General features: G+C 43.6%; 1 protein-coding gene across 1 annotated transcript in view; it reads right to left on the reverse strand.

Annotated features, from left to right (window-relative positions):
- Positions 1 to 16,032, reverse strand: part of LOC137428008 (myoblast determination protein 1 homolog) — a 34,524-nt gene that overhangs the window by 8,889 nt on the left and 9,603 nt on the right. Inside the window, exons 3-4 of the mRNA XM_068117901.2 lie at positions 4,987 to 5,124; positions 272 to 347 (exon numbers count right to left, since the gene is read on the reverse strand). Of these exons, the coding sequence (XP_067974002.2) occupies positions 272 to 347; positions 4,987 to 5,124 (214 nt within the window). The remainder of the gene's footprint in view (positions 1 to 271; positions 348 to 4,986; positions 5,125 to 16,032) is intronic.

Raw genomic sequence — 16,032 nt, forward strand, 5'->3', positions numbered from 1 at the left:
CTTCCCTGTCAGTCCCAGGTCCCACCATTGATAGGTTCCACTAGCCCCTCCAGACTGCAGTACCAATGCGTTATTAATAACCCGCCCTCCCTTACACCATGTGACTGAGCGAGGAGGTCACAACCGGATAAGGAAAGTTTCTCAACTGAGAGCTCCTATGTGATGATGCAGTCCAAATAGCTATACCAGCCTTGAAACTCCCTTTTGAAACAGCACAACTTCAGAGAGGAAGCCTTTCTTCAGGTAGTAACGAGCTTTGCTATGATCTCACCTTCAAGGAGGCAAAAGGTCTTCGATACATCAGCGTGCTTCCTGCTGATTTCACAAGCATGACTTGTAAAGTCCATCTGTACACACAAGACACATGACACACATGATGTACATTGAGCACACCAACATATTGGAGCAATGTCGAACGCAATCCCACATTGTGCAAAAATATTCCCATTTCAAGTTGAATCCTGATCGAATCATCCTGAGAGTTTGTTCATAAATTCTGGTTCGTGGTGGTGAAATTAACAAAGCAAAAGTGGTTTGATTAACCATCGTTTATAATCTCATTTGCACGAACTTCATTGGTACGTTTTCATATAAATGATGGTGTTAGATTGCTACATCTGTGCTGATTGTGATGTGTGTGAGAGATTGTGATGTCCTCAATGATGCTGATAAATCCATTGAGGACGTCACAATCAGCACAGATGCGCACAACCACCCATCCATGCTCAAACTACCGACAAGACTTGCCAATATCCGGATACCACTCCAACTTCCAGGCACCGATCTAATTCCAACTTAAACTTATGTGCTGTTTCTGTTGCCACTACTTTTCCAGGGAGACCATTCCATGCATTAACTACTCCCTGAGGGAAAGACCCCTTACCCTCTCGTCCTCTCGTCTACTTTTCTCTCAGGCTATGGCCCCTGGTCTGATCACTGTCTATTCTGCTGAAGAACTCCTCTGTACTGATGTTGTCTATACCTTTCAGTAACTTAAACATCTCGAGAAATTAGGGGATTACGAGGAGATACATACAGTATGGTAATGTATGAAGTCCTGTTTCCTTCAGCTTGGAACACTCTTTGTTCCCAAATTGTGTATGTATCCATCTTATCCACCCTTTGCATTCTTCATTACCCTCATCATTATTGCACCCCTTATTTGGCACATATATATATACACTAGACAGTCACGTGAAAAAGTAAGTACACCCCATGTAAAGTTTTGACTTTTTCAACATATTTCAACATACAGCTATTTGATCTTCATTTCAACAATATTGAAAGATAAAGGTGATATAATATAACAAATATCATGAAACATTTACATTTTGTAGTCCATTGTATAATTTAAATAAACATAAATGCTAATTTCGCATGTGGAAAAAGTAAGTTCACCCCTACATTTATCACTACTTCAAATACCTAAAATTAGAATCAGGTGCACCAGCTCAGGTGCAAATGATTAGAACATCGTTAGAGAGGATCTTGGAGGAACCTGTCTTATTTAAACCTCAGACATTTAGTTTGGTTTGCTCTTTGTTGTTGAAGTGTGCGGCGTCACCATGCCCAGATCAAAAGAGCTCTCTGAGGCCTTCAGAAAGAAGGTTATAGATGCCTACGAGTCTGGGAAGGGATTTAAAAAGATCTCCAAACAATTTGAAATCAATCATTCGAATGTCCGGAAGATCATCGACAAGTGGAGAAGATTCCAAACAACTGCCAACTTGTTCAGGCCAGGCCGCCCCAGCAAGTTCAGCCCGAGAGCAGACCGCAAGATGCTGAAAGAAGTCTCTAAGAACCCCAGAATGTTATCACGGGACCTACAGGTAGCTCTTGCCACTGTTGATGTCAAAGTGCACGAGTCCACCATTAGAAAGAGGCTGCACAAATTTGATCTACATGGGAGGTGTAAAAACCACCCTTAGAGGCCATTTTTTCCCCGCAAAGCGAGGGTTGGCCTTTTTCGGGGACCGTGGTTGTTGTTGTTTTTTGGTCCCCTTTTTGAAGCAATGTTTTACGGCCGGATGCTCTTCCTGCCGCCAACCCTTTTTGTCGCCTTTTACGACAAGCAGGGAATTACCACTACATGGGAGGTGTGCCAGGAGGAAACCTTTGCTGCCCAGAAAGAACATCAGGGCAAGACTAAAGTTTGCCAATGAACACCTAGGCAAAGACCAGCACTTCTGGAACAATGTGCTCCGGACAGATGAGTCAAAGGTGGAGCTATTTGGCCGCAGTACCAGAAGATATGTTTGGCAAAAACCAAAGACAGCATTTGACCACAAGAACCTGATACCAACTGCAAAGCATGGTGGTGGAAATATTATGGTTTGGGGCAGCTTTGCTGCATCAGGGCCTGGGCAGCTCACCATCATGGAATCCACTATGAATTCTTCATTGTACCAGAGGGGGCTTAAGGATAATGTGAGGCCATCTGTCGGTAAGTTGAAGCTCAACCGAAGATGGACCTTGCAACATGACAATGACCCTAAACATGCCAGTAAATCCACCAAGAAATGGCTGAAAAGAAAGAAATGGAGGGTTCTGGAATGGCCAATTCAAAGCCCGGATCTAAATCCCATCCATATGTTGTGGGGGGATTTGAAACGAGCTGTGCATGCAAGAAACCCCTCTAGTAGGGTCAATATAAGAAAAAAACTCACCTAACCCCCAAAAAATTGATACAAAAGGTTTTTCAATGGATTCTGGTACCATTGGGCATGCTAAATAACATACTAAAAATCTAGTAACATCTGACTTCCGGAAAGGGGTCATTTTCAAGATGGCGTCCAAGATGGCCACCGGGAGCTTAAAATGGCCATATCTCAATTATTATTCAACCTAGAAAGGTGGTTTTGGTGTCTAACCCTAGGTTTTAGGGCCCAAGGAATCCAATTGAATCAATAAAATTACCATCAGTTAATTATTTATTGACAAGTCCAAGATGGCATCCCAAGGTGACATCCTGATCCACTAAAATGGCTCTGTCGAATAGTAGTCAACCTAGAGAGATATTTTCAGTGTGAATATCTAGGTTTAAGGCACCCAGGAAATCATAAAAATTACTTAAATAAGCACAAAATAATCAGGTAATCCAATAAGCCAGGTTTACCAGCCCATTAGGCATTTGTTGTCTTATACAGTTAGTCGCTATTCATCGTCATCCTCCGACTCCTCTGGAAGAAACTTGTGTGGATTGTCACATTCTTCAAGTTGGCACGGTCCACAGGCAGTCGTACATGGTAGTCCATATCGTCTACAAGAGCAGCGGAGTGTCTTGCAGGCAGTGGAGCACTTACAATGAATGACCTTCAAGAGACCATTTCTTTTGGAAATGTCTAAAAAATATGGATTTTGTTTATGCATACATGTACCAAATAATATACTAATTCCTTTTGAGATGAAAATAAATTGTTTGTCAGATTTTTCAGTCCCCCCCCCCCCCCCTCCCCAATGTAAAATAGTCTGTCCCTTGCCATAACCTCTCAAGCTTTGTACAAACCTTTGTCTGTAATGATCACTGAATACTGTGGACTGGAGTCACAGGTGGCAGTGGTGTCGACACATTACACTCTTATCTCCAATCTGAAACACACACTTGGTTCATTAGCTGGTGAGTCGGAGGATGACGCTGAATAGCGACTAACTGTGTAAGACAACAAATGCCTAATGGGCTGGTGAACCTGGCTTACTGGATTACCTGATTACTTTGTGCTTATTTAAGTAATTTTGATGATTTCCTGGGTGCCTTAAACCTAGGTATACACACTGAAAATATCTCTCTAGGTTGACTACTATTCGACAGAGCCATTTTAGTGGATCAGGATGTCACCTTGGGATGCCATCTTGGACTTGTCAATAAATAATTAACTGATGGTAATTTTATTGATTCAATTGGATTCCTTGGGCCCTAAAACATAGGGTTAGACACCAAAACCACCTTTCTAGGTTGAATAATAATTGAGATATGGCCATTTTAAGCTCCCGGGCGGCCATCTTGGACGCCATCTTGAAAATGACCCCTTTCCGGAAGTCAGATGTTACTAGATTTTTAGTATGTTATTTAGCATGCCCAATGGTACCAGAATCCATTGAAAAACCTTTTGTATCAATTTTTTGGAGGTTCAACCATATATTGACCCCTCTACTCAAACATCGCACAGCTGAAAGAATTCTGCATGGAGGAGTGGGCAAAAATTTCTCCCAGTCGATGTCAGAGACCGTTAGACAGTCATAAGAAACGCTTACTTGAGGTTGTTTCTGCCAAAGGGGGCAATACCACCTATTAGAGCCAAGGGTGTTCTTACTTTTTCCACTTGCGAAATTTGCATTTATGTTTATTTAAATTATACAATGGACTGCAAAATGTAAATGTTTCATGATATTTGTTATATTATATCACCTTTATCTATCAATATTGTTGAAGATCAAATAGCTGTTTGTTGAAATATGTTGAAAAAGTCAAAACTTTACATGGGGTGTACTTACTTTTTCACGTGACTGTACATACATACATACATACATACATACATACTGTATATAGACACATAGATACATACATACATACATACTGTATGTAAAACTGAAAAACACTGGTGAACTGTGAGGTCTTGATCGACACCTGAGTACATCTATCAATTACTTTTTAGAAGACCTGGACTACATCTAATAATTACCTTTCTTAATTACGGCCAATGTGAACATACCTTTCACATACCCTTACATCTTTTGGAATTAAAACCTTTGCTAAACGATGGACGTTTTAATCCCCTTTATACCCTTTAAACCTTTACACCCTTAAGACTACGAAGACCCTTTAAGACCCCTTCAACCTCTCAGGGTTGGTTTTGAAGGGTCTAAAGGGTCTAAGACCCTGAAAAAAGCCTTATGACCCGAAGACCCTTTATGATCCTCAAAACACTTTATGACCCTGAAGACCCTATAGACCCCATTATAAGTTAAATTTCAGTATTAAAAGCTCACCAAGCTTTCAGAGCAAATGGATCGTGGACTTGAGACAGATGATTCAAACACGTGACCTTCTGTAGTGACCCCTCCATTTCCCCTCAACACTCCCTGCAAGGCCTCGATGTAACTGATTGCATTCCGCAGAATCTCTACCTGGGACACAACCACAGAGATTAGTCCTTTCACTCCTTAATAAAACACTAACTTAGTCATTTCATCACTTAATAAAACAATAACTTAGTCATTTCATCAGTTAATAAAACACTAACTTAGTCATTTCATCACTTAATAAAACACTAAATTAGTCATTTAAGCACTTAATAAAACACTAACTTAGTCATTTCATCACTTAATAAAACAATAACGTAGTCATTTAATCACTTAATAAAACACTAACTTAGTCATTTCATCACTTAATAAAACAATAACTTAGTCATTTCATCACTTAATAAAACAATAACGTAGTCATTTAATCACTTAATAAAACACTAACTTAGTCATTTCATCACTTAATAAAACAATAACTTAGTCATTTCATCAGTTAATAAAACACTAACTTAGTCATTTCATCACTTAATAAAACACTAAATTAGTCATTTAAGCACTTAATAAAACACTAACTTAGTCATTTCATCACTTAATAAAACAATAACGTAGTCATTTAATCACTTAATAAAACACTAACTTAGTCATTTCATCACTTAATAAAACAATAACTTAGTCATTTCATCACTTAATAAAACAATAACGTAGTCATTTAATCACTTAATAAAACACTAACTTAGTCATTTCATCACTTAATAAAACAATAACTTAGTCATTTCATCAGTTAATAAAACACTAACTTAGTCATTTCATCACTTAATAAAACACTAAATTAGTCATTTAATCACTTAATAAAACACTAACTTCGTCATTTCATCACTTAATAAATCACTAAATTAGTCATTTAATCACTTAATAAAACACTAAATTAGTCATTTAATCACTTAATAAAACACTAAATTAGTCATTTAATCACTTAATAAAACACTAAATTAGTCATTTAATCACTCAATAAAACACTAACTTCGTCATTTCATCACTTAATAAAACACTAAATTAGTCATTTAATCACTTAATAAATCACTAAATTAGTCATTTAATCACTCAATAAATCACTAAATTAGTCATTTCATCACTTAATAAATCACTAACTTAGTCATTTCATCACTTAATAAATCACTAAATTAGTCATTTCATCACTTAATAAAACACTAACTTAGTCATTTCATCACTTAATAAAACAATAACTTAGTCATTTCATCAGTTAATAAAACACTAACTTAGTCATTTCATCACTTAATAAAACACTAAATTAGTCATTTAATCACTTAATAAAACACTAACTTCGTCATTTCATCACTTAATAAATCACTAAATTAGTCATTTAATCACTTAATAAAACACTAAATTAGTCATTTAATCACTTAATAAAACACTAAATTAGTCATTTCATCACTTAATAAAACACTAAATTAGTCATTTCATCACTCAATAAATCACTAAATTAGTCATTTAATCACTTAATAAAACACTAAATTAGTCATTTAATCACTTAATAAAACACTAAATTAGTCATTTAATCACTCAATAAATCACTAAATTAGTCATTTCATCACTTAATAAAACACTAACTTAGTCATTTCATCACTTAATAAAACAATAACTTAGTCATTTCATCAGTTAATAAAACACTAACTTAGTCATTTCATCACTTAATAAAACACTAAATTAGTCATTTAATCACTTAATAAAACACTAACTTCGTCATTTCATCACTTAATAAATCACTAAATTAGTCATTTAATCACTTAATAAAACACTAAATTAGTCATTTAATCACTTAATAAAACACTAAATTAGTCATTTAATCACTCAATAAAACACTAACTTCGTCATTTCATCACTTAATAAAACACTAAATTAGTCATTTAATCACTTAATAAAACACTAACTTCGTCATTTAATCACTTAATAAATCACTAAATTCGTCATTTAATCACTTAATAAAACACTAACTTAGTCATTTCATCAGTTAATAAAACACTAAATTAGTCATTTAATCACTTAATAAAACACTAAATTAGTCATTTAATCACTCAATAAATCACTAAATTAGTCATTTCATCACCAAATAAAACACTACCTTAATCATTTCATTGGTTAATAAAACAAGAAAAATCAAGTTATCATTTGTTAAAAATAAACCATTTATTAATAACTCTCAGAACTCAAGCTTAACTAATCTCCATTGCATGTGTCCGGTAATCTCTCCGGTTTCCTTTCCAAGACCCCTCCTTATCTTTCTAATTCCTGGAAATCTATTTTACACATAAATACCTGAGTGTGGAACGTCATCACTTATTTCACTTGCTCATCGTTTTTACACTTTGTACCACATCCTGTTACTCAGTACTCCTTACTCAATACTCCCTTCGCACACTCATTATATCCAGCCCCCACCATACTCCTCATTCCCCTCACTCCATCCTCTACAATACTCATCATTCACCTCTTCATTGCACTCACTCCATCCCCCACATTACTCACCATTCCCCCTTCCTCACCATTCCCCCTTCCTCCATCCTCAATCCCACACCTTATTCATCATTCCCATCATTCCCCCTCACTCCATCACCCACCTGACTCACCATTCCCCCTTCCTCACCATTCCCCCTTCCTCCATCCTCTATCCCCCACCGTACTCATCATTCCTCCCTCACTCCATCCTCTACAATACTCGTCATTCCCCTCATCATTCCCCCTTACTCCATCTCCCACCTTATTCATCATTCCCATCATTCCCCCTCACTCCATCCCCCACATTACTCACCATTCCCCCTTCCTCACCATTCCCCCTTCCTCCATCCTCCATTCCCCACCATACTCATCATTCCCCGTCACTCCATCACCCACCTTCCTCACCATTCCCCCTTCCTCACCATTCCCCCTTCCTCATCATTCCTCCCTCACTCCATCCTCTACAATACTCGTCATTCCCCTCATCATTCCCCCTTACTCCATCTCCCACCTTATTCATCATTCCCATCATTCCCACTTACACCATTCCCCACCATACTCATCATTCCCCTCATCATTCCCCCTCATCATTCCCCTCATCATTCCCCCTTACTCCATCCCCCACCTTATTCATCATTCCCATCATTCCCCCTCACTCCATCCCCCACATTACTCACCATTCCCCCTTCCTCCATCCTCCATTCCCCACCATACTCATCATTCCCCATCACTCCATCACCCACCTTCCTCACCATTCCCCCTTCCTCACCATTCCCCCTTCCTCATCATTCCTCCCTCACTCCATCCTCTACAATACTCGTCATTCCCCTCGTCATTCCCCCTTACTCCATCTCCCACCTTATTCATCATTCCCATCATTCCCACTTACACCATTCCCCACCATACTCATCATTCCCCTCATCATTCCCCCTCATCATTCCCCTCATCATTCCCCCTTACTCCATCCCCCACCTTATTCATCATTCCCATCATTCCCCCTTACTCCATTCCCCACCATACTCCTCATTCCCCACCATATTCATCACCCCCCCCCTCTCTTCCTCTTCATACCTCTTTACTTCCCTCCCTCTCCATACTCATCCCCCACCCACTGGCATTTTGCACCTCGTTGTTCCACAGGCTCCCTTCCGTCCTATCAAAACATCAATTAGTCTCATGTCTCCAGTGTTTCCTCATCAACCTTCCACTGTTCCCCAATTTTGTTTCCTCTCGCCTCCCATTGATGGGCTTCCCTCCTACCTCATCAACCTTCCACTGTTCCCCCATTTTGTTTCCTCTCTCCTCCCATTGATGGGGTTTCCTCCTACCTCATCAACCTTCCACTGTTCCCCCATTTTGTTTCCTCTCTCCTCCCATTGATGGGGTTTCCTCCTACCTCATCAACCTTCCACTGTTCCCCCATTTTGTTTCCTCTCTCCTCCCATTGATGGGGTTTCCTCCTACCTCATCAACCTTCCACTGTTCCCCCATTTTGTTTCCTCTCTCCTCCCATTGATGGTCTTCCCTCCTACCTCATCAACCTTCCACTGTTCCCCCATTTTGTTTCCTCTCTCCTCCCATTGATGGGGTTTCCTCCTACCTCATCAACCTTCCACTGTTCCCCCATTTTGTTTCCTCTCTCCTCCCATTGATGGGGTTTCCTCCTACCTCATCAACCTTCCACTGTTCCCCCATTTTGTTTCCTCTCTCCTCCCATTGATGGGGTTTCCTCCCACCTCATCAACCTTCCACTGTTCCCCCATTTTGTTTCCTCTCTCCTCCCATTGATGGGGTTTCCTCCTACCTCATCAACCTTCCACTGTTCCCCCATTTTGTTTCCTCTCTCCTCCCATTGATGGGGTTCCCTCCTCCTCATCAACCTTCCACTGTTCCCCCATTTTGTTTCCTCTCTCCTCCCATTGATGGGCTTTCCTCCTACCTCATCAACCTTCCACTGTTCCCCCATTTTGTTTCCTCTCTCCTCCCATTGATGGGGTTTCCTCCCACCTCATCAACCTTCCACTGTTCCCCCATTTTGTTTCCTCTCTCCTCCCATTGATGGGGTTTCCTCCCACCTCATCAACCTTCCACTGTTCCCCCATTTTGTTTCCTCTCTCCTCCCATTGATGGGCTTCCCTCCTACCTCATCAACCTTCCCCTGTTCTCCCTTTTTGTTTCCTCTCTCCTCCCATTGATGGGGTTTCCTCCTACCTCATCAACCTTCCACTGTTCCCCCATTTTGTTTCCTCTCTCCTCCCATTGATGGGCTTCCCTCCTACCTCATCAACCTTCCACTGTTCCCCCATTTTGTTTCCTCTCTCCTCCCATTGATGGGGTTCCCTCCTCCTCATCAACCTTCCACTGGTCCCCCATTTTGTTTCCTCTCTCCTCCCATTGATGGGCTTCCCTCCTACCTCATCAACCTTCCCCTGTTCTCCCTTTTTGTTTCCTCTCTCCTCCCATTGATGGGGTTTCCTCCTACCTCATCAACCTTCCACTGTTCCCCCATTTTGTTTCCTCTCTCCTCCCATTGATGGGCTTCCCTCCTACCTCATCAACCTTCCACTGTTCCCCCATTTTGTTTCCTCTCTCCTCCCATTGATGGGGTTCCCTCCTCCTCATCAACCTTCCACTGGTCCCCCATTTTGTTTCCTCTCTCCTCCCATTGATGGGGTTTCCTCCTACCTCATCAACCTTCCACTGTTCCCCCATTTTGTTTCCTCTCTCCTCCCATTGATGGGGTTTCCTCCCACCTCATCAACCTTCCACTGTTCCCCCATTTTGTTTCCTCTCTCCTCCCATTGATGGGCTTCCCTCCTACCTCATCAACCTTCCACTGTTCCCCCATTTTGTTTCCTCTCTCCTCCCATTGATGGGCTTCCCTCCTACCTCATCAACCTTCCACTGTTCTCCCATTTTGTTTCCTCTCTCCTCCCGTTGATGGGGTTTCCTCCCACCTCATCAACCTTCCACTGTTCTCCCTTTTTGTTTCCTCTCTCCTCCCATTGATGGGGTTTCCCTCCTTTGTTTCCTCTCTCCTCCCATTGATGGGCTTCCCTCCTACCTCATCAACCTTCCACTGTTCCCCTATTTTGTTTCCTCTCGCCTCCCATTGATGGGCTTTCCTCCTACCTCATCAACCTTCCCCTGTTCTCCCATTTTGTTTCCTCTCTCCTCCCGTTGATGGGATTTCCTCCCACCTCATCAACCTTCCACTGTTCCCCCATTTTGTTTCCTCTCTCCTCCCATTGATGGGCTTTCCTCCTACCTCATCAACCTTCCCCTGTTCTCCCTTTTTGTTTCCTCTCTCCTCCCATTGATGGGCTTTCCTCCCACCTCATCAACCTTCCACTGTTCCCTCCATTTTGTTTCCTCTCTCCTCCCATTGATGGGCTTTCCTCCGACCTCATCAACCTTCCACTGTTCTCCCTTTTTGTTTCCTCTCTCCTCCCATTGATGGGGTTTCCTCCTACCTCATCAACCTTCCACTGTTCCCCCATTTTGTTTCCTCTCTCCTCCCATTGATGGGGTTTCCTCCTACCTCATCAACCTTCCACTGTTCCCCCATTTTGTTTCCTCTCTCCTCCCATTGATGGGGTTTCCTCCCACCTCATCAACCTTCCCCTGTTCTCCCTTTTTGTTTCCTCTCTCCTCCCATTGATGGGCTTTCCTCCCACCTCATCAACCTTCCACTGTTCCCCCATTTTGTTTCCTCTCTCCTCCCATTGATGGGCTTTCCTCCCACCTCATCAACCTTCCCCTGTTCTCCCTTTTTGTTTCCTCTCTCCTCCCATTGATGGGCTTTCCTCCTACCTCATCAACCTTCCACTGTTCTCCCTTTTTGTTTCCTCTCTCCTCCCATTGATGGGCTTTCCTCCTACCTCATCAACCTTCCACTGTTCTCCCTTTTTGTTTCCTCTCTCCTCCCATTGATGGGCTTTCCTCCTACCTCATCAACCTTCCCCTGTTCTCCCTTTTTGTTTCCTCTCTCCTCCCATTGATGGGCTTTCCTCCTACCTCATCCAACTTCCACTGTTCTCCCTTTTTGTTTCCTCTCTCCTCCCATTGATGGGCTTTCCTCCCACCTCATCAACCTTCCACTGTTCTCCCTTTTTGTTTCCTCTCTCCTCCCATTGATGGGGTTTCCTCCCACCTCATCAACCTTCCACTGTTCTCCCTTTTTGTTTCCTCTCTCCTCCCATTGATGGGCTTTCCTCCTACCTCATCAACCTTCCCATGTTCTCCCTTTTTGTTTCCTCTCTCCTCCCATTGATGGGGTTTCCTCCCACCTCATCAACCTTCCACTGTTCTCCCTTTTTGTTTCCTCTCTCCTCCCATTGATGGGCTTTCCTCCTACCTCATCCAACTTTCACTGTTCTCCCTTTTTGTTTCCTCTCTCCTCCCATTGATGGGCTTTCCTCCTACCTCATCAACCTTCCACTGTTCCCCCATTTTGTTTCCTCTCTCCTCCCATTGATGGGCTTTCCTCCCACCTCATCAACCTTCCACTGTTCCCCCATTTTGTTTCCTCTCTCCTCCCATTGATGGGCTTTCCTCCCACCTCATCAACCTTCCACTGTTCTCCCTTTTTGTTTCCTCTCTCCTCCCATTGATGGGCTTTCCTCCCACCTCATCAACCTTCCACTGTTCTCCCTTTTTGTTTCCTCTCTCCTCCCATTGATGGGCTTTCCTCCTACCTCATCAACCTTCCACTGTTCTCCCTTTTTGTTTCCTCTCTCCTCCCATTGATGGGGTTTCCTCCCACCTCATCAACCTTCCACTGTTCTCCCTTTTTGTTTCCTCTCTCCTCCCATTGATGGGGTTTCCTCCCACCTCATCAACCTTCCACTGTTCTCCCTTTTTGTTTCCTCTCTCCTCCCATTGATGGGGTTTCCTCCCACCTCATCAACCTTCCACTGTTCTCCCTTTTTGTTTCCTCTCTCCTCCCATTGATGGGCTTTCCTCCTACCTCATCAACCTTCCACTGTTCTCCCTTTTTGTTTCCTCTCTCCTCCCATTGATGGGGTTTCCTCCCACCTCATCAACCTTCCACTGTTCTCCCTTTTTGTTTCCTCTCTCCTCCCATTGATGGGGTTTCCTCCCACCTCATCAACCTTCCATTGTTCTCCCTTTTTGTTTCCTCTCTCCTCCCATTGATGGGGTTTCCTCCCACCTCATCAACCTTCCACTGTTCTCCCTTTTTGTTTCCTCTCTCCTCCCATTGATGGGCTTTCCTCCCACCTCATCAACCTTCCACTGTTCTCCCTTTTTGTTTCCTCTCTCCTCCCATTGATGGGGTTTCCTCCCACCTCATCAACCTTCCACTGTTCTCCCTTTTTGTTTCCTCTCTCCTCCCATTGATGGGGTTTCCTCCCACCTCATCAACCTTCCATTGTTCTCCCTTTTTGTTTCCTCTCTCCTCCCATTGATGGGGTTTCCTCCCACCTCATCAACCTTCCACTGTTCTCCCTTTTTGTTTCCTCTCTCCTCCCATTGATGGGGTTTCCTCCCACCTCATCAACCTTCCATTGTTCTCCCTTTTTGTTTCCTCTCTCCTCCCATTGATGGGGTTTCCTCCCACCTCATCAACCTTCCACTGTTCTCCCTTTTTGTTTCCTCTCTCCTCCCATTGATGGGCTTTCCTCCTACCTCATCAACCTTCCACTGTTCTCCCTTTTTGTTTCCTCTCTCCTCCCATTGATGGGGTTTCCTCCCACCTCATCAACCTTCCACTGTTCTCCCTTTTTGTTTCCTCTCTCCTCCCATTGATGGGCTTTCCTCCTACCTCATCAACCTTCCACTGTTCTCCCTTTTTGTTTCCTCTCTCCTCCCATTGATGGGGTTTCCTCCCACCTCATCAACCTTCCATTGTTCTCCCTTTTTGTTTCCTCTCTCCTCCCATTGATGGGCTTTCCTCCTACCTCATCAACCTTCCACTGTTCTCCCTTTTTGTTTCCTCTCTCCTCCCATTGATGGGCTTTCCTCCTACCTCATCAACCTTCCACTGTTCTCCCTTTTTGTTTCCTCTCTCCTCCCATTGATGGGGTTTCCTCCCACCTCATCAACCTTCCACTGTTCTCCCTTTTTGTTTCCTCTCTCCTCCCATTGATGGGGTTTCCTCCCACCTCATCAACCTTCCATTGTTCTCCCTTTTTGTTTCCTCTCTCCTCCCATTGATGGGCTTTCCTCCTACCTCATCAACCTTCCACTGTTCTCCCTTTTTGTTTCCTCTCTCCTCCCATTGATGGGGTTTCCTCCCACCTCATCAACCTTCCATTGTTCTCCCTTTTTGTTTCCTCTCTCCTCCCATTGATGGGCTTTCCTCCCACCTCATCAACCTTCCACTGTTCCCCCATTTTGTTTCCTCTCTCCTCCCATTGATGGGCTTTCCTCCTACCTCATCAACCTTCCACTGTTCTCCCATTTTGTTTCCTCTCTCCTCCCATTGATGGGGTTTCCTCCTACCTCATCAACCTTCCACTGTTCCCCCATTTTGTTTCCTCTCTCCTCCCATTGATGGGGTTCCCTCCTCCTCATCAACCTTCCACTGTTCCCCCATTTTGTTTCCTCTCTCCTCCCATTGATGGGGTTTCCTCCCACCTCATCAATCCTCCATTGTTCTCCCTTTTTGTTTCCTCTCTCCTCCCATTGATGGGCTTTCCTCCCACCTCATCAACCTTCCACTGTTCCCCCATTTTGTTTCCTCTCTCCTCCCATTGATGGGCTTTCCTCCTACCTCATCAACCTTCCACTGTTCTCCCTTTTTGTTTCCTCTCTCCTCCCATTGATGGGGTTTCCTCCCACCTCATCAACCTTCCACTGTTCTCCCTTTTTGTTACCTCTCTCCTCCCATTGATGGGGTTTCCTCCCACCTCATCAACCTTCCACTGTTCTCCCTTTTTGTTTCCTCTCTCCTCCCATTGATGGGGTTTCCTCCCACCTCATCAACCTTCCATTGTTCTCCCTTTTTGTTTCCTCTCTCCTCCCATTGATGGGGTTTCCTCCCACCTCATCAACCTTCCATTGTTCTCCCTTTTTGTTTCCTCTCTCCTCCCATTGATGGGGTTTCCTCCCACCTCATCAACCTTCCACTGTTCTCCCTTTTTGTTTCCTCTCTCCTCCCATTGATGGGCTTTCCTCCTACCTCATCAACCTTCCACTGTTCTCCCTTTTTGTTTCCTCTCTCCTCCCATTGATGGGGTTTCCTCCCACCTCATCAACCTTCCACTGTTCTCCCTTTTTGTTTCCTCTCTCCTCCCATTGATGGGCTTTCCTCCTACCTCATCAACCTTCCACTGTTCTCCCTTTTTGTTTCCTCTCTCCTCCCATTGATGGGCTTTCCTCCTACCTCATCAACCTTCCACTGTTCTCCCTTTTTGTTTCCTCTCTCCTCCCATTGATGGGGTTTCCTCCCACCTCATCAACCTTCCATTGTTCTCCCTTTTTGTTTCCTCTCTCCTCCCATTGATGGGCTTTCCTCCTACCTCATCAACCTTCCACTGTTCTCCCTTTTTGTTTCCTCTCTCCTCCCATTGATGGGCTTTCCTCCTACCTCATCAACCTTCCACTGTTCTCCCTTTTTGTTTCCTCTCTCCTCCCATTGATGGGGTTTCCTCCCACCTCATCAACCTTCCACTGTTCTCCCTTTTTGTTTCCTCTCTCCTCCCATTGATGGGGTTTCCTCCCACCTCATCAACCTTCCATTGTTCTCCCTTTTTGTTTCCTCTCTCCTCCCATTGATGGGCTTTCCTCCTACCTCATCAACCTTCCACTGTTCTCCCTTTTTGTTTCCTCTCTCCTCCCATTGATGGGGTTTCCTCCCACCTCATCAACCTTCCATTGTTCTCCCTTTTTGTTTCCTCTCTCCTCCCATTGATGGGCTTTCCTCCCACCTCATCAACCTTCCACTGTTCCCCCATTTTGTTTCCTCTCTCCTCCCATTGATGGGCTTTCCTCCTACCTCATCAACCTTCCACTGTTCTCCCATTTTGTTTCCTCTCTCCTCCCATTGATGGGGTTTCCTCCTACCTCATCAACCTTCCACTGTTCCCCCATTTTGTTTCCTCTCTCCTCCCATTGATGGGGTTCCCTCCTCCTCATCAACCTTCCACTGTTCCCCCATTTTGTTTCCTCTCTCCTCCCATTGATGGGGTTTCCTCCCACCTCATCAACCCTCCATTGTTCTCCCTTTTTGTTTCCTCTCTCCTCCCATTGATGGGCTTTCCTCCCACCTCATCAACCTTCCACTGTTCCCCCATTTTGTTTCCTCTCTCCTCCCATTGATGGGCTTTCCTCCTACCTCATCAACCTTCCACTGTTCTCCCATTTTGTTTCCTCTCTCCTCCCATTGATGGGGTTTCCTCCTACCTCATCAACCTTCCACTGTTCCCCCATTTTGTTTCCTCTCTCCTCCCATTGATGGGGTTCCCTCCTCCTCATCAACCTTCCACTGTTCCCCCATTTTGTTTCCTCTCTCCTCCCATTGATGGGCTTTCCTCC

Source organism: Myxine glutinosa, chromosome 5, assembly GCF_964187855.1.
Source record: "Myxine glutinosa chromosome 5, kmMyxGlut1.1, whole genome shotgun sequence".
NCBI lineage: Eukaryota > Metazoa > Chordata > Myxini > Myxiniformes > Myxinidae > Myxine > Myxine glutinosa.